This window comes from Bicyclus anynana, chromosome Z, assembly GCF_947172395.1.
Source record: "Bicyclus anynana chromosome Z, ilBicAnyn1.1, whole genome shotgun sequence".
NCBI lineage: Eukaryota > Metazoa > Arthropoda > Insecta > Lepidoptera > Nymphalidae > Bicyclus > Bicyclus anynana.
In genome coordinates this window covers 5,250,979-5,271,195 of record NC_069110.1, presented here as the reverse complement: position 1 = coordinate 5,271,195, position 20,217 = coordinate 5,250,979, and the positions used below count along the sequence as shown (strand labels likewise).

The 20,217-nt window shown below is 38.7% G+C and overlaps 1 protein-coding gene across 4 annotated transcripts in view; it reads right to left on the bottom strand.

Moving 5' to 3' along the window:
- LOC112042907 (kalirin) overlaps nucleotides 1–20,217 on the bottom strand; it is a 172,062-nt gene that overhangs the window by 73,851 nt on the left and 77,994 nt on the right. For all 4 annotated transcript variants that reach the window (XM_024078110.2, XM_052890745.1, XM_052890747.1 and 1 more), the window contains exon 30: nucleotides 8,087–8,333. In XM_024078110.2, the coding sequence (XP_023933878.2) occupies nucleotides 8,087–8,333 (247 nt within the window). The remainder of the gene's footprint in view (nucleotides 1–8,086; nucleotides 8,334–20,217) is intronic.

Genomic DNA, 20,217 nt, shown 5'->3' with positions numbered 1-20,217 from the left:
CCGATTGAGATTTTCTTAATTGGTCCAAGTCTGGCTGGTGGGAGGCTTCGGCCGTGTCTAGTTACCACCCCACCGACAAAGACGTACCGCCAAGCGATGAAAAAGAAACTCAAATGGGCAGGTTCAGATCAGAGTCAAATCTGACTCGCTTGAGAAAAATTAGAATCGATCGTTTTTACTAATCCTAAACGTGCGGCTCTACATAAAGGGACAATATTAAGAATTAAGAAAGGCTCATATTAAGAAGACAATGTTAAGAAGTACTCGACAACATGCAGGGAATCCTTCTTTATGTTTATCTACCGCGTGTGCATAAATAAATCCCCTGTTGGGCTCCCCTGCTACGAGCGTATTCATACACTTGTATATGGGACGCAAGACACATTAAATAAGATCCTAGTAGATGTTAGAGTTCCGCTTAACAAAGGAGAAGATATTCAAAGTAAGAACAAATTTTCAGAACGAGAAAGGAGAAATTACAACGTTTTAATGTTTCTGCTCCCGTCGAAACAGTTCTAAACACAGCTTTGACGAAAAGCACATAATAATTCATGTCAAACTTTTGAATAAGTCCGCCTGAAGTTAACCGTCGTGTGCGACGCTTAATTGTACTATTCGCTTTGAGGCGCACACACGCATTGTTTACGTCAAGCAGGTTATTTGTTTGTGCCGTAAACGTGATTCGGTGATTTTTCAGACCTTTCCATTTACAACGGCTATGGATTCGGCTTTGTGGCACAGGCCTTTGTACAGGCCAGCTATGAATAGTTTGGCTTTGAGTTCGTGCTAATAAGAGTGTATTTGTTTTTATTTCCCGTGCACATATTTTTCTTTGACATAGGCTTTTGTCTCATACCGTGCAGGAATTTAAGGTGCAGATCAAATTTGTAACATCGTCCTTTGTTCACTGAACTACATTAACATTAAAATTATACATGTAACTAGCACACTGAAAGTATCTGCCAACGCTACCTTCGAAAGTATAAAATATTGGTTAAGTTAATTTCGTGGTGGCCCTTAGTAAAATGTGGGTGTGCGCCACATGATGTAGAAGTCATGTTTTTGCAGTGTTGTTCTTCGTTCTCTTTAAACGCAAAGACTAAGACTAGATTCACACGGCATTGTGCTGCATATATATAATATAATATAGATATATAATATAATATAGAGATAACGGCCGTGCCGCTATCTCTTGACCACAATGTAAAAGTGTATTTTTTTATTTATATAAAGAATAAGCTCGCGCTTGCCAAGATCTCACCTGATAGAAGTGTAGATGTGGCCTAAGGTGGAACGCGCTTGCCTAGAAGATGCCTATTTACTCTCATATTCAAGATGCCCAGGTTGTAAGAATTAGGAAATACGGACTTCGGGAGAGAATTCCATATCCTAGCCATGCGTATAAGAAACGAAGAAGCAATGATTGATAATGATTTTTTTGTCATCTACTGCCGGATATTCAAAATAGATAATGAAAATGCCTTGATTTCTAATTTTCTAATTAATTGACTTCTACTCACGATATCTCAGGTGGGTTTAAATATCTGAAATTTCAATGCAAAATACTTCAAGTAATACAAGTAACGAGATGAAGTAAATCTTTTAATGTTAATAATAAGCTATTTATTATACAAAATGGCTTATGTTCGAAAAAAAAATACATGAAACGTAAAAAGAACGCGCAGGTCGATGCTGTGTTAATCTAGCATAAGAAAGTTTACTACCCGACTTAATATCTGTTACTCACGCGACGGCACTTGCAGATTACTCCTAAACTCAGTTCCAAAAGAGCTCATAGACAATAATTTATACACATCATAAAAATTATTCAAATAAACAACTATGTACTAGAAGTACAATATTATAATTATTGTATTAAATGTATATGTATTGTATTAAATTTTTATCATTGTGTTTAAAATTGGTAAAATTTGAGTTACACTCCTTTGCTTTTAGCGACTAACGAGGTTCAGTGTACTTTATTGCCAGCTCTTTTGGGATGGAATATACCATAGTCCATACGTAGAAGCAATGCCGCTTCGATGATAGGTCGCAGTTACTTGCGATGTTCACTCAATCGTACGTGCTATGTGGTTTATATCTTCCGCCTGAACGTTTTGTTATATTGCTTGTTCTAGTATTTTCAAGTGGATTATATTCTATTCAATATTATTCCTCAATTATATTTCCTGTAAGAACAATAACGCTATGCGAATATCAATTGCAGTTTTTCATTACGTGAATAGCAAAAATCTATTGAATCATTTAGTTAAAGAATATATAGTTAACAGTATCTTAACAAAAACTCTATGAAAGCCGACGGCATTATCAGTGAAGTAATCTTAACAATGTATAAAATAAAGTATCTTCCCGCCGTCTGTACGCTTATGCCGGTTTTGCCCTGTCTATCCACACAGTTCTAAACGCACAAATAATCGCAACGTCCCATATATAATCGTTTTTACTCGCCAATATTTGGAGCCGTGGGCAGGACGAGCGGCGGCATTTTAACGGGACTTTCACTGGGAGATAAAGGAGGTTATTGAGCAATGTACAAGCTATTTTATATCCCGGAAAAATTCATGGTTATCGCGGGATTTTTGAAAAACTGAATTAAATGCGGGCGAAGATGCGGTCGTCCGCAAGTTTTAAAATATTTATCCACAGTGTGGTGCGAGTAAAAATAATTCATACCCGCATATACGTATATGTTACCTACCTACCCTAAATATTATTACAACTTTGTCGACGTGCTTTATTTAATTGTACTTACTCTGAGATGAATTATTGTCGGGCAGACGTACACGGTGTAGCTGTAAACCTAAAAAGAGAAATTGGAATATTGTACATACCGGACTGAAGCTTGAAACTGTTCATCCTGTCGTTCAACCGGGCCCGCATAGTGTGGTACGCCGAGCTCTTCCTAGCCACTGGGGCGCCGTTGACGTATACAATCTTCGGATCAGGATGCTTCGGCGGTTGAGTCTCGTCAGCGTCACGGGAATAACCGTCAGCCATCGTAGTTATTTAAGATGAACACGCGGGTAGATATAATAAAAGAAGAAATATTCTTTCAAAAAAGTCTAAAGTATAAGGTAAGGTAAGGTAAATTTAAAATCAGTCTTCTAGACCGCACGCACTGAAAGCTGGATGCGTACTGTGCACCCATCCGCCCGGCGGCAGTACAGTTCCGGCTCGAGAGGCGTGCCCGATGCACTAGGATGCGCTCATGAGAGAAAAGGCAGGTAATACAAACGGGCGGGCTTCCACCACCGCGCCTGCCCAACCGGCACGACTACGCCCATCGGCACTAGCAATGGCTATCGGAAAGGGCTTAAAGGAAAGCTTTACTATCCAATGTACAACAAGAAAAATATCCGTTAATTATGACACAACGACAGGGAGAAAAGATTGACGCCGATTAATTCACTCTTCAGAGTTATGTTTGAAATGAATTTTCATTCCACACTGGCTATGGCCCGGCACTCCCTACAATTACCGTAACATACAAAATCACAAGTTTATATGAAACCACTGTATTAACGTCATAACTGTCATATACCGCGCCACTTAAGGTATATAGAGGCGTTGACCCATCACGCTGCTTCAATGCGAGTTGTCGGGTATAAGGAAATAATGTTATTTTTTTAACTGTGAACTGACGGTTTTAGTAGCAATTTCTTAGAATAGTGAAAAGCTCAGTTTTTCGTAGCCCAAACCAAGACGCGAATCCAGAACCTCGTGATTCAAAGCCACGTAGCTTTACCACTGAACCAGCGATGCAGTTTTAACAAACTTAAACGTTAGTACGCCCGCAGCTTTGCCCGCGTTTAATTCGGTTTTTCATACATCCCGCGAAAACCATGAATTTTTTCGGGATATAAAGTAGCCTATACATTGCTCAATAACCTCCTTTATCTCCCAGTGAAACTCCCGTTAAAATGCCGCCGCTCGTCCTGCCCACGGCTCCAAATATTGGCGAGTAAAAACGATTATATATGGGACGTTGCGATTATTTGTGCGTTTAGAACTGTGTTTGGATAGACAGGACAACACCGGCATAAGCGTACTAAGCGTACAGACGGTGAATAGATACTTTATTTTATACTTTGTTAAGATTCTGTTCACTACATATTCTTTCACTAAATGATTCAATACATTTTTGCTATTCACGTAATCAAAAACTACAACTGATATTCGCATAGCGTTGTTGTTCTTACAGGAAATATAACGGAAAAGGCATCCAAAGAGATCCTGAAATAACGATGAATAATAAACCTACCTAAAAAAAAAATATGAGTAGTCCGAATTTTTAAAAATGAGGATATTGGAAAGTATGATTTTTTAGTAAGTACTATAAATCTACGTAGTTTCATAGACAGTACGAACTCTTTGAAGCATCGTGTCCATTTATTCGAAATGGATTCTGAATTTGCATACATTTAGGGCGGTCGGGTTGTCGGGAAATCGGAGTTTCCTCCAATGCTTTACATCCTCTACAGCAAAGAAATCACAAAAAGAATGATGTTCAGGAACACAGAGTTATAAAAGTACGCTACGGATCGGGATTATTGCAATATCATAGATACATATGATATATATATTTTTTAATCTTTACAAGTTAGCCCTTGACCACAATCTCACCTGATGGTAAGTGATGATGTAATGTAAGATGGCAGCGACCAACTTGTTAGGAGTAGGAAACCAATCCACACCTCTTTCGGTTTCTACACATCGTACCGGAACGCTAAATCGCTTGGCGGTACGTCTTTGCCGGTAGGGTGGTAACTAGCTACGGCCGAAGCCTCCCACAAGCCAGATCTAGCCCAATTAAGAAAATCTCATTCGGCCCAGCCGGGGATCGAACCCAGGACCTCCGTCTAGTAAATCCACCGCGCATACCACTGTGCCACTGAGGCCGCCAAAATGATATCATAGAATACAGAGTGAATTGTAATGGACCTAATCTATAAAACCGGACTATACTTAATAAACCCTAAAAGGGAGAATTCCACGGAATTTCGAGTATCAAAAATTCTTATAGTAAAAATGCGGCATAGAAAGATTTAGTAATTAGTATTAAGGAATACGTTTTAGAGGCGCTACAGACCTTCAGTTTTCATTGCGCAGTTTTAACTGTACTGTTTTATTTAATCGAAATTTCAATTAAAATCATTCGCAAACCGTTAAAATTGGCGGACACTACACACGTACGATTTTACTGAACAGCTCGACGGTTCAGTTAAAACTGTACATCTGTATCACGAGTTAGTAAACGCTGGAAATGAAATAATTCACAGCCGAAAGATTCGCCTTCTGTAGTGATATTAAATGGAAGAGGCTGTCGCCGTTGGCCTTTAAACGAGATCTGCAATTTTAACCAATACTCATTATATCCCAGTCCAGGACTGGGACGGACTTGGCATCAACATCAATGGCGAGTAGGTACATAACTCAACCGCGGTTCACGGAGATGTAGTCATCATGGCAGAGCCTCTGGATGACCTTAGTACCATGCTCAATGACCTCAGCAGAGTTTCTCAACAGGTGGGCCTGAAAATGAACATGGCCAAAACAAAAATAATGTGGAATGCTCATGTATCGCTCCACCCAGTCATAGTTGAGAACGAGGCACTCGAAATTGTAGACGAATAGATACATATACCTAGGACATATGGTCCAGTGATGTAAGTCCAATTTCGAGAAAGAGGTGAACTGCCGAATCCAATTCGGAAAACTTCGCGATATCTTTTCGTCTGAAATTCCAGAAGACAAAGTCTTTGAACAGTGCGTGTTGCCAGTGATGACCTATGGTTCCGAGACTTGATAGCTAACTATGGGCCTCATAAGAAAGCTCAGTCACACAGCGGGCGATGGAACGAGCTATGCTAGGAGTATCCCTGCGTGATCGAATCAGAAATGAGGAGATCCGCAGAAGAACCAAAGTCACCGACATAGCTCAACGAGTCGCGAAACTGAAGTGGCAATGGGCGGGGCACATAGTTCGAAGAGCTGATGGCCGTTGGGGTCCCAAGGTACTGGAATAGCGGCCCCCAGTGACGACATCAAGTGAGCCGTAGGTATTCGCTGGATGCAGGCGGCTCAGTATCTTGATGTTTGGAAGTCCCTACAAAAGGCCTATGTCCTGCAGTGGACGTCCATCGGCTGATATGATGATGGTGATGATGGTGATGATGATGATAATGAGTTATTATATTATACAGAATTTTTAGTATATTTATTATTAGTTATTAGAATAAATATACAAAAACGTCTACAACAACAACTATAGGAAAGTCTCTCAAGAAAACAATGACTCTTTTATACGATAAAAAAGAAAAAGGACTGGGAAATAATAATCGTATATAAGAAGCTATCCAGCTACTTCAATTTCCCTATTATTGCCTATAATATTCCCTATAATAGCCTGCGAACAAAACGAAGCCTATTGACGTAATTTTTAGATGTAATAAGGGTTATTTCTTATAAAATGGGAGCCTATTAGATAACTTAATGTATTCATCATTTTATTATGTGATTGCTAGCCTTGAGGCTGAAAATAATGAAATTACAATATTGGATGAATAAAATAGGACCCTTGATATTACTCGCACGATGAGCTTAACTAAATAGGTAATGCCACTAACATTAAAAACCCAACAAGATATAACATACGAGATCTATAGTACAAAGTACATAGTACAAGTTTCAAAGGAAACGAAAAGGTGAGCTCGACATGACGTCTACAAAACGTATTGAAGTATCCTGTCTTGTCTGTACTGTTGGAATGAAAGTAGGAAATACTCGTATCCGTTTGTAGAGGCTACATCGGGTGGGTTTTATTGTTCGGCGAAAATACTTCAAATGCCTAACTTATCTACAGACTACTAGTGTAGAGATTCCGAAGAAAATAAGTAAAAAGTAAACCAGTGAGATTTACATCAAAGGAAAGTTCACAGTATCTAAAAGTGGCAAATATCTTGAAAATGGGAAAATGTGAGTAGGGTTTGCTGCCAGGCAAGAGTTCTTTCTAACACATAAATATTAATGTGGTTTGATAAAAATAAAACAAGATAACTAGCATATTTTCCATTTTCAAAGACGCAGGATTTCAATGTATAACTCTAACGAAACTTAAGGGCGTTTCAGTGTTGGGATGGTTGAAGATTCGTACAAAATCATTGTTATTATTTCTGCATACACTCTTCCTTGACTCGAAATTTAGACACCATGAGAGTAATCCCATGCACTTTACATACATATATTACAAAATCGAATAGCAGTATTGGTAAGTCCTGGGTCGAATCCATCCAATTTTGATATTAGATAGAGCCCTGGAACTTTTTTGAAATTGAATGTTTCAAAATCGTCTTGCTGAAAGATACTTCAGGTTAACTTAACTATATATTAATATTAAGTATAATTGTGTATAATTAACGAGTGTATTATGACGTGCGCCGGAATTCCGTTTAACCACGCTCATGACTTATCTATGTATATATTTAAAAGAAAGTCGGGTTTGTTACAACACTTATAACTCTGATTGACCGATTTTCATGGTTTTTGATTCGTTGGATTTGTCTCTGCCAAGAATAGCACAATACATCTTAAAAACAATGAAAACTCGACGAATAAATAATTATGATAGATGAATAATTTTCCATAAATGTTACTTTGTTTAGTACCTGTCAAGCATTTGTTGTCCATTTACTATTAGAAAACTTTTAATATACATATAGACTTTCTTCAGTGCCTGAAGACAAAAGTCTTCGAACAGTGCGTGTTGCCAGTAATGACCTATGGTACCGAGACTTGGTCGCTAACTATGGGCCTCATAAGAAGACTCAGAGTCACACAGCGGGCGATAAAACGCGTTGGGGTCCCAAAGTGCTGGAATGGCGACCCCGCACTAGTAAGTTCAGTGTTGGCCGACCTCCCACCAGGTGGACTGACGACATCAAGCGAGTCGCAGAGATTCGCTGGATGCAGGTGGCTCAGTAGCGTGATGTTTGGACGACGGACGTCCATCGGCTGATATGACGATGATGACGATGATGATGGTGATGATGGATTTTCTATCACTTACCTGCAGTATCATCGGACGGCTGGCTGAGCGGTCGTCTAGACGGCGAGGTCTTCTGTTGGGGCTGCGGTTTGAGCACGGCGGCGGGAACGGCCCCCTCCTGCGGGGGCTCCCCTGGCAGGCGCACGAGCCACCAGTCGGGGCGAGCGGCCCACGCCTCCAGCACTTCCACCTGCTGGCCCTTGCTCACGGATATCTCACCGGCGCTGCTGGCCGTGTGCTCCGCGACCACCCATGTGTCCGCTCCCGCCTGCAACAACATCTTACATTACTCACAGTGTCGGATCCGTAAAAAAGCCGTGATAGCCGGATGTGATCATGATGGATCATGTCCAGTGGATACGTGTTTTAAGTCTGCCAATCCGCATTGGGCCAGTGTGGTGGACTAGGTACCTCTCTCCTACCTACCCTCTCATTTAAAAAAGTTAATTTTATTATTTGATGAAAAGTATGATAATTTTTTTTAGTGAGCCGAATATGGGTTATTACATATTGACTAGCGGACGCCCGCGACTTCGTTCACGTGGTTTTTTAGTTTTTCACAAATTCCGTGGAAACATGGATTTTTCCGGGATGAAACGTATAGCCTATGTGCTAATCGAGAGTAAAATCTATTTCCATTCCAAATTTCAGCCAAATCGCTTCAGTAGCCGCAGCGTAAAAGAGGAACAAACATATTACACATTTACACACTTTCACACAAACTTTCGCTTTTATAATATATAGTGGGATGACAATGGTGATCTTTTTTTGAAATTTGATAAAAAATTATACAACGCTCTAATTTTCGGAAGAGAGAGATCTGATGAAAAATTCATTATTAAACCTAGTAATTTAAAATGTTAGATATTCACGATGACAAACTTGCCTACAATAAGTTATTTGAACAGAGAGAAGGTACTCTTAGTAGTTAAGGTGTATATTAAACACCTTAACTACTAAGAGTACCTTCTCTCTGTTCAAATAACTTATTGTAGGCAAGTTTGAAGGAGTAAACTAAACTTTCATCATCGAGTAAACTCGCTCGATGTTGACCACACTCATAATTAAATATTCATTGTTTCACCGCGCAAATGGGCAACACTTAAATCTCACGTGAATTAAAACATTTTGTAAACAAACAAAGTCACTGGAATCCATCGGAGTCTGTTTAACAGCGCATTTTTTTCTGATGTGTAAATGCCGTACGCTCCTACGCTCCGGACTTCAGAGGTGTCACCGGGGTGTTTGAGCGACCGCAGAAGCATCGCCTGATTGGGCCCAGTGGCAGAAGTATCAGTCCGGGCGCCCGATCGTGATTTAAAAAGCCCACGTCTGGGTGACGTCAGATATCGGGGACCTCATCTCCGCCGGCGAAGACGCTGTGTAGCTTGTGTTTGTGTTGCCTGGGAAGCGTTGTCGTTCGTTATGTCATCGTCACGATCGTAAAGGACGTTTTAACACCGCAAGCGTAACTTAAGTGATATATGTTCTGTATGATACGTAACATGACTAACATGTCCGCTTGCTGATATTTTTTTCATTTATTTTTTTATTATTCTCTACAATACTTTGACTACAATCTCACCTGATTGGTATGATGCAATCTAAGATGGAAGCGGGCTAACTTGTTAGGAGTAGGATGAAATCCACACCTCTTCCAGTTTCTACACGACAACGTACCGAACGCTAAATCGCTTGGCGGTACGTCTTTGTCGGTAGGGTGGTAACTATCCACGGCCGAAGCCTCCCACCAGCCAGACCTGGACCAATTAACAAAACCTCAATCGGTCCAGCCGGGGATTGAACCTAGGACCTCCGTCTTGTAAATCCACCGCGTATACCACTGCGCCACGGAGGCCGTCAAATCAGATTTGATATTCATTATTTTAACGATTTTAACGGGACATTCACTAGTTGAAACTTATTAATAGGTATTACAGGTGGAGGGGGAGATTTATTAAACAACCAAGATTAAGGCTTTTTTAATCCCGAAAAAAAAAATTTCACGGGCACGAAGCGGGTGCGAAGCGGGAAGCACGCGGGTGACCGTTAGTCTCTCATAAAAACGTACAAAACAATCAGTCACTCGTACTCGTAGTAGTCAGATATAGCTAGTACAATATGATATTGTAAACGATAGCAAAATATGAGCTCAAACTTCGAGATAAGTTTTGCCAATCGAAGATAAAGCATAGATAAGGAATAAATTGTTCTAATCAATAGGAGTTCCGCATCAGGATTTGATCATCGAATCCATAATGACCACCGAATAATGAATAACTTGGAATTAGTTTCTGTTGTTTTTAGTTTTTAACACTCCGTACCCGGGGGCGAGTCCTAAACGAACACACTTATAGTGTAAAAACATTTAACACTAACAAACTCCTTAAATTATTGAAAATTATGATGTTGACTGAAAATAAGAAATATTTTATTCTCCAGTGTTTAAAAAAATAACTTCATCACCTTAATTTAGAGTTGAAAATTGTTTATTCTTTACAACTGCTTATTATTTTTTATTGACACAGATATAAAGATTTATTTCGAAAAAGTTCCATTTGACATTTGAGTGATCTTTTGGTTTTTTCGAGAAAATCTAATTTATGTTAAAAGGAAATTAACTTTAATAGATCTCATATATAGTGAACTTTAGTTAGTACTTAACTTATTTAGTGGAAGGCAACAGTGCTACAGTACTAACTAAAGATTACACTATGAGACCGCTATTAAAGTCTATTTTCTTATAAAAACACATTAGAGTACGTCTGCATATATGAAGATACGCGGGCCGTTCGCTTGTAGGTCATTCAATTGCTAGCTAGCTTGCTAAAGCGTTAGCGTTAGCGTTCTATGTTCCGTGATAATGACGATGCTTATTTATCGTAAAAATAAAGCAACATTGTCATTAACATCAGCCTATTTTAGCCACAATCCCACACAGAGCCACGCCTCATAGGAGAATGTATAAAGTTCAGTTTTTCACAAACAATTTTGTTTGTATAGAAAATAAGTACATACAAAAAAAATACGAGTAATTTAATTGCCGCTAAAACTTTTACGGGGTTATTTTTAGCGGCTACAACATATGTTCGGATTCGTCACCTTATAATTTTCTCGTTAATATTTTCTGACCAACTGAACCAGATAATTCAATTTGTAGTATGTTTATAATATATTGTGTTCGTACTTCGCGTGTTAACTGCCAGGTGGCTGAACAGGGAGAGAGAGCGTCCACGAGCGCGCCACTATACATCATCCATTTATAGATTTACGTCTAATAGTATGTTTTCAAACTGGTCGTGCGATTCCGCTGTTTTTATTATTCAACTTTTAATGGCATGATGGGCGTCCACTGCTGGAAATAGGCATCTTGCATGGGCTTCTAATCAAAACTATCTCAAGCCAGCGGTTCCCTGCAACCTGCTTAATGTCCTCGGTCCACATAGCTGAGAGTAGAACACTGCACTTTCTGTTGCGAGGTCGCAATTCCAGCGCCTTGGCACCCCAACGTCCATCGGCTATTTGAACCTATATGTGTCCTGTCCATTACCACTTCGCTGAGCTATGTCAGTGACTTTGGTTCATCTGCGGATCTCCTGATTTCTGACTCGATCTCGCAGCGAAACTACGAGTACAAGCATACAAAATCCCTCGTCCGCAGGACCGTTTATGGGATGCGGATACATACGATGCCGATGAGTGGACGCTTACCATTAGACTGCATCGTCACATTGCATCAGTTGAGATTTGCAGTCCAGCTGGCCTATTCTCTAAAGAACAACTTTAATAACAACTTATTATATTAAACATCAAATCAATTGACAAATGTCATCTACCTACTGTTTGATGTCCACGAGGGTTGTCAGTAGGCACGCAAACAGATGACATTTGTTACACAGAATCTCAATTTCGACATACAGTCAACTAACATACGTCAAAGTTAGTGAAATAGCCTGCAGGGCTAAAACGTCATGTAAAAATAAAGAAATATCATTATCAATTTAATCATCCGCGCAGAAGACTGATACCACACACGCCAAAATTCTGCTCTGAATATCAAAAATTAGAATTGACAAACTTAGTCTACAAGCACTTTTGTAACATCAAAACCTATTTGTAGGGACCCAATTCCGGTTTTTTGGGTATGGTAATTGTTTTGGTGGCTTTCGAATGATGACTATCAGATTGCACGTTGTAGAGTCAACATCTCTTGAGGTTGCTCTGGTTTCGGGGTGAAAAGTACGTATAGAGTCGTGTCGGACCTGGGTGACGTTGTCGCATGGGTTCATCGGCTTTTTGCGGAGGATAGCAAAATAAATAAATCATTATATAATCATGATGAACTTTCGCAAAGTAACGCCTGCTTCTATCCAGCATTATCACAGTCTACAACAGATAGTTAATAGGCAAGAACAAAGCTGTGTGTGTGAGTGAAAAAAAGAGTGCTTTTCAAAGCAAAGGGAAGAAAGCTACAAACTAACCAGGTCTGAGCTACGATGAAGAACGTGTTGTCCGGTACCCAATAACATTTTCCTTTGACTTTCTATATCATTAAAAACAACATTCGTTCCTTTGTTGTCCACAACATTGTTTCAGACTATCCATAAACTTATGTACGTCCGTAAGGTATCGATGTTTATTTTTTTACACGTTAATCTCCCTTTTCTGCCTTTAAAAGAACGAGGTATTTTAAATGCCCACAAGTATACACACTTATGTACGTTAATAACTAAATATATTATGCCAGTTGTACACAATTTCATTTTTTTTTTCATTATAGCCTAATGTTATTGTAGTGTGACAGATTTAATGATACTTGGCAAACCGGCAAATTATAATCTAGAACAGGAATAGGAAGTTATTAACACGCGAAAATCTAAGTTCCCGTTATACTATAAACTTTATACTAAATGCTAAATTCAATTTATATGTGAATGCTAAATAGTACTTATTTTATAAAAAAAGAGATACATACAGCCGAACGTAGAACCTCCTCCTTTTTGGAAGTCGGTTAAACAGAAGGCTTATACAGATGGAGAGCTTTTAATAGTCAAACCACCGACATTTTACACTAACACGTAAGTGTTTCTCAAGCCCATGCTCTCACTATAGATAACAACGGCAGGCAACTATGGAATAAGCAGCTTAGTGGTTCTGAGAGGTAGCACGTATTAAGGATCCAAAACCCACACGTGTAAGTACAGACGTACTTTTTTCTAATATTTGTTGGTTTAACATGAAAAATCTGATCTCAATCGTCAATCACTCCTTCAGCTTTGTGGCAAACCTTTGGAAAACACAGTGAAAGACTAAACTTTTTTACTTGGACAGTTGAGGAATTGGACTTACGAATCGTGCTACCTACAGCTTTTAACTTCTTAGTTGCCTACCGTATTTACCTATAATAGGAGCATAATGCTGATAAACTTTCAGCTTTTATAAATTGACAAAAGTCTGGAATAATAGGCTGTTAGTCCAAAATGTTGAAACTATTTAGTCACGTGTGGATGCAATTGCCATACATGCATTTCTAAAGCTTTCGCGGAAATTAATAAAGTTTCAATAGAATTAATAAAATTTCAACAACAGTTTCTAGGTAATTTCACTAACTAGTAGCAAAACCCTCACATAATATTAAATGTTGACAATCAGATATTGACAACGGCCAACGCTATCGATAAGCGTTGGCATGTGATAAGGGCAATCGATCAATTCAGATGTACCTATACTCAATACTCATACGTTGATAAGGTTAATAATATTTTAAAAATACCTACGTTCTGGTACCCTTTGCAACAACAAACTATTTATTTTGTACTGACGCTGGAAATAATAATCAATAAATAAATATAATTAAACAATACACACATATCACTACTTAGCACCAAAGTAAGCGTACAGCTTGTGTTATGGGTAAAATATATATTATAATACTTATACATAAAGTATATAAATATAAAAATGAATTGTTCGTTAGTATCGCTAAAACTCGAGAACGGCCGAACAGATTTATCTTGAAATGTTTGTGGACATATAGGGAATGTTTAAAAGATAAGAAAAGTTAGAATAATTGTTGGGAAAACCATGAAAACAACCCTTTTATATTTCCAATACAAACGTTTAAGAGTCAAGTGGGGTAGGGGTAGAGTATGGATAGGGAAGGAGTGTACGTAAGCCAAAGCAAAGCTTGACCGGGTCCACTAGTACTAAATATAAACATTTATATATAAAGTATTAATCTACCCATATTCTGGAAAACACCCATGCTCATCACACAAACATTTTTCAGTTGTGGGAATCGAACTCACGGCCATGGATACAGAAAGTAAAGTAAAGACCGTCTAAAATGTTTCTAAAATTATTTCACATAAGGCTTTTAAATGCTGGTTCTCTGTATATTATGTTTATATATACATGCTTAACTATGTTCAGAAATAGTTAGACGTTGTTAGACATTGAATTTATTTTCGCTAGAAGCAAACAATCATCAAAATCGGAGTTGTTTCTGAGGACTTCAGGAATATGCTTGGTTTATGATTTCATTGACGCGACTATTAGCTTCCTTCGAAATTTCCTTTCATTTTAATAATTTTTCTATAACAACTGAAATTTTGGTTTTGGTCTTGGATATGTACTAAACACATAACAGACATCGCTAAAAGCTAACGCTTACTAAACATTCATGTTTCATCTAAATACCTAAAGCTTAAAAGGGTTTAAAACAGTGCTGTGCAACGTAAATATAACAACCCTTCAAGTTGCAGATAGATTTGAACTTTATCCTTAGAGTGCTTGATAATGTCAGCCGCCTGTGTTGGTTTTACTATAGGAAGCTGTATACTTTGTCTTCAGTATTCGAAGTGCGATAGTTTCCATAAACAAAATCATATTACATGGAAAGAAATCGTAAGCATTTTTTTTCCATTGTTGTCCGTGAATTGTTATCACGTTCTAGGGTTAGAGTTCGAGTAGTTCGTTTGGACAACTGATGTCTCGTATGAGGATTTATCCCATTCCTTAAGTCATCAGAAAGATGATGATGATGAAAGGGAAGTAACATCGAAGAGATACCAGCGACCAAATGAAAGTCAGATAACACGGTTACGATTTTGGGCAACAAATTGCCTGGGTACGGAAGTGTGATGTCAACGCTGCAGGCATGTGAGATTACTCGATCGTCAGTGGCTGACATTAGCCTAGAAATGTCTGCAAAATAATCGAAAATTCACGATGAATTGATTCCAATAAATTCAATGACAATGGAGTGGGTATGAAACACACGCAAACAACCCTTTAATATAGGTAGGTATTTAATATTTGCCGAACAATTATGGACCTTCTAACTTTAATAATACGATCCTACGTAACACGCCACGATATGTTAGCTCCATGGTTAAGAGGCTCTACAGAGAGAGGTCATGATCCTCGCTCATTGGACTATTGTCGTAAATTTTAGTTGAGAGTTGGGGAATATTGACCAAAAAATAAATAATGACCATAATTAATAAAACATTAAAAAAATTTAAAGAAGAAGAAGAATTAAAGAAGAAAACATAGACTCGAATTGAGAACCTCCTCCTTCTTTTGAAGTCGGTTAAAAAAACATAAAGAAGAGGCTGTTGTGGTTATTTCAGTTGTAAGAATCAGGAAACACATCTTCAGAGAGGTATTCCAGACCCAAGCAGATGCAGTAGATGCAAAACGTACGAGCCCAATATCGACAATATACTTGGTTACAAAAACCCACCTGACACGATATCGAATAGTTCTTGAGCACACTTTCTAAAATATATCCTCTAATGGCAGCCGTTCACAGAACCGCATTGTACGTATCGGACGCGTCGCATCAAACGGATTTTAGTATTCTTTGTATAGAAAGTCATACAAGTGCGTCCACTGATCCGCATCGTGCGGATAGCATCGAACCGTTCAATGCGGATCTGTGGACGCCTGCCATTAAACACCGACAAACAGGCAACTTTATGTTGCTAATGATCTAGGCTTTGAAGTTACGTACCAGAACTGAATTAATCAACCATCGCTTTCTGCGTTCGTTAGTTTCGATTCCACTGATAGACAAGGCGATGCAAGGAGTTGCATGTGCAAAATATGAAAACCCCATTCTGTTCAGCGTTCAGTGCACAAAAAATCTGGCCAAGTACGTGTCAGGCCACGTGCAATGTAGGGTTGTGTAAATTATAATGCACAAAAATAACGATAGCGATGCCTCGCACTATACTATAGGATAGTCCAGAGAAAAATAATTCTCAGTCTACATATTATAAAGAAGTAACCCCAAAATATTTTTTTTTTATAATGCTTTGTAACAAATTATGATGCAAACTTAACTCCACACAGCGCCTGCTCTATGATGCGCATTACCATACTTTCATTAATATGCAGCAAAAATAAAGTAGCGGTTTATAACTGACCCTTGAGGAACTCCCAACGTTATTAGCCATTGTTCGGCATTTCAATCGATACCAATCAATGTTTGGACGTCGCCTCGATAGGGTATTTTCACTGCATAATTTGTTCCGCGGTAGATTTTTTAATTGAATTCCGTAGAGCGAGAACCTTGTTGACCAATAGGCTAATTCATTAACTTTGACGTATGCTAGTTGTCATATACGAAATTGAGATTCTATGTATCAAATATCATTCGGTGCCTACTGTACTGGTGGATATCATACAGTAGGTAGATGACACTTCTCAATTGATTTGATGTTTATTGTAATAGGTTGATCATAAAGACCAAATAAAATGCCGGTAGTTGCATGGTATGAAAAACGACAACAACTTCTAGTTTACTAAAACATAAAGCTAATTTCATTTGTAAATATTTCTACCTTAATTATATCAAATTTGTAAAAAAAAACAATATCTAAAAATTTTAATAAAAAAATTCAACCGACTTCAAATACATAAAACATACTGACTAAACTAAAAAGCTAAAAATAACATGGTACTAAGGTCTTTATATCATATTATAGCGCCGCCTTCAAACTGATCATCATTCTATGATGATCAGTTTGAAGGCGGTTGAAACTAACCTCCTCTGGACCACCTCGGAAGTTATACCCTTTCAAACAAAAAAAAATGTGTGTCAGCTGCGACGCACGAATGGAGTTTACTCTTTTCAATAGCAACGCCTGAAAAGTGAAAGGTGCGCAACCGAGGTGTAGCGCTGCGTGCGCGCCCGCCAACAGCGTGCACGTGCGTGCGGACGCGCTAGGCATGTGCACGCTATGGCGGCTACGTACGGTGAAAGGTGCGCAGAATAGGTTGCGCACAAAAAACGTACCGAGGGGTATAAATGAAAAATCGATTGTTAAGGAGTAAACTCCAATAAGTTATGAAATGACATGCGTTACGTTTTTTGTGAGCAACCTATTCTGCGCACCTTTCACCGTGCGCTGTGCCGCCAACAACTTGCACATCGCACCCATGTGCACGCTGTAGGCGGGTGCGCACGCCGCGGCCTGCTGCACCTCGGTTGCGCACCTTTCACTTATAAGGCGCGAGTATTGAGACGTGCTTCGAGCTAACTTTTTGTTTTTTTTAACATACACACTTTTTTTTGTTGGTAAACAGTGCACATCGAGTAGGGCTTTAGTAATACTTATGTTAAAGAAGACTAAATGTATAGAATTGTAAAATAACTAATAGACTTTATAATATACTTCACATTATATATTTTACTCTTACAATGATATAATCATTAAACAAACATGCCCAATAACATATAGTATATAGGTATAGTCGCCTATACAGCATACCCTATGTACGTCTCAATACACTCACAGCTAAATTAGAAAGTTGCGCACTAAAGGTGCGCACCAAAAACGTGACACTTTTTCGTTAGTTCAGTTGGTTTTATCCCTCGGATTTTTCTCATACCGGGCGCCTTATATATAAAAAATCGATTCTTAAGGAGTAAACTCCAAAAAATATTCAAATCGGCCCAGGAGTCTTCGATAATCAGGTAAAATACATACAAAAAAAACACACACACAGTCGAATTGAGAATCTCCACCTTTTTTCTGAAGTCGGTTAAAAAGAATCGATCCTTCTGGCGAACAACAAAACATCAATCAAGTAATCGAATATTCTGTGTAGGTTTTTCTAGTTGTGTGTAATGTAGAGACACAGATTATATTTATTGGTGCTAGCCACCCAAGGTCCGAAAAGCCCAAATGCCTGGAGCTCTAACGGCTTGACGTCCGATAAAACTGATCGTATACTGGTCGCAATGTGCATGCCGATCGCGACCAACACACGATCAGTTTTATCGGATTCCAAGCCTTTAGCGCTGCAGGCATGTGAGCATATTAGATGGTGAGATTACCTAGTCCCACTCAAAAAATGACAGACAATTTTGTTGGTGAATTTTGGGTGCGATGCATCTCCTCTATGACTAGGTAGCATACGCCAACAATCTCAGCCTTCATAATGTGAGGTGTATGTCGCTATCGCATTTTGCCATTTACATTATGCTTTGAATCCATTCGCATTATGATATGAATAGTATCTGAAGTACAACGAGGTACTCGTAGAGTGTTTTAATGATAATAATTTATTGTTGCATGCAACTACCATCAGCAGGCCTTGAGATATATCCATCGCCAAGATTCGTTGAAAGCACCGGAAGCTCGCAGATCAGTAGGTACTCATGACCGCTGACATAAATAGCAATGCCGTATCTATACAAGTTGTTATACTGATACGGCGTATATGCACTTGGATAGCGTAGGTATTTGTTGATTTATGTATGTACTAGCGGAACAATAAAATGAAGCAAGTTTAAATTAAAAAAAATTGAAAATCCTCCGAAGATCATTAAATTAAATAGACTAGACTTTTAGGACAGATTTAAATTGTGTAGCAATATGTGAGCTAGACCCACAAAAATTAGTTATATATTATCGACCATCCGTTTAAGTGCACCGATGCCACAGATAGACACATACACAGACAGACAGACATCGATTTATAATACCACCCCTCTTTTGTTTTGTTGCGTCGAGGGTTAAAATACCTTACATCATTTTGAAAAAGAACTGATACTTTACACTGCTAGACCGATATTAACCAAACAGCTAAGAATTGGCTACGATGCCAAGACAGACACACATACAGACATCGACGACAAATTTATACTCCATTTGCGGCGGGGGTTAAAAATTAAAAACTCAAAACTGTCACTCCTTACAGTCTAGGTACTCATGTTAGACAATAAAGAGAATAATACTTTCTTGTGTAACATGAGTACCTAGACTGTAAGTAGAGACAGTTTTGAGTGAATAGAACTGAAACAACAGCAACAATGGCAGACGAGGCAGTACTTGTAGCAGTCGTAGTAATAGTAGAAGAACAGAAGACTATAGTATTTATTACAATGTATTTGTTCTCGTCAGGTCATTGTTTGTAGCAATCACTAATGCACAAACAATTATTATGATTTATATTCCTCGATAACAAACGAGGAGGGCTACCATAATAAATAATACTTAGTAAATGATTTGTTTACGTTCAATAACATTAAAATAGCAAATGAACAATACTAGGATAACTATGTAATTTGTAACCTCAAAGATAAGGAAAAACGTTTTACCTATTACAAAATAATACACAGCGTAAGTGTTCACGATGCCGCATTGTTTATTTACAATATCCCCGACAACACATGCGCGGACCGGCATTCAATGTTGGGCTGAAATACATTAAACTGTACGTAATACTACTTCATAATATGTTTCTTTGAATGCCCTAAAATGCAGTGGTAGTTACAGACGCAATAAAAAAGATAGGAATATGGAAATAAAAACGCAAAGAAGTACAATTATCATGAATTCATGGAGTGAGCGCGGGAAATTTGCCGCCATTAGGTTAAGTATTTACGATATCGGATGACAACAAATTTACCTGGCGTTGCCGGTTGCCCTTGAGGAGTCGCGCGTGGAACGATCCCGGAGTGTCGATGGTGTGCTGCCGTGATAGTGCGGAATGGGGTGCGCTCACGGAACTCTGTCTGAACCAGGGCAGCGAAATTTTACGTCGACTTTTATGTTGTTTATTCGGTACCGCCACGGGGGAATGCAGAGGCGGTGTAGTGGCCATCGTGAGGCGCACGTGGCGCCGTACGTTGACGG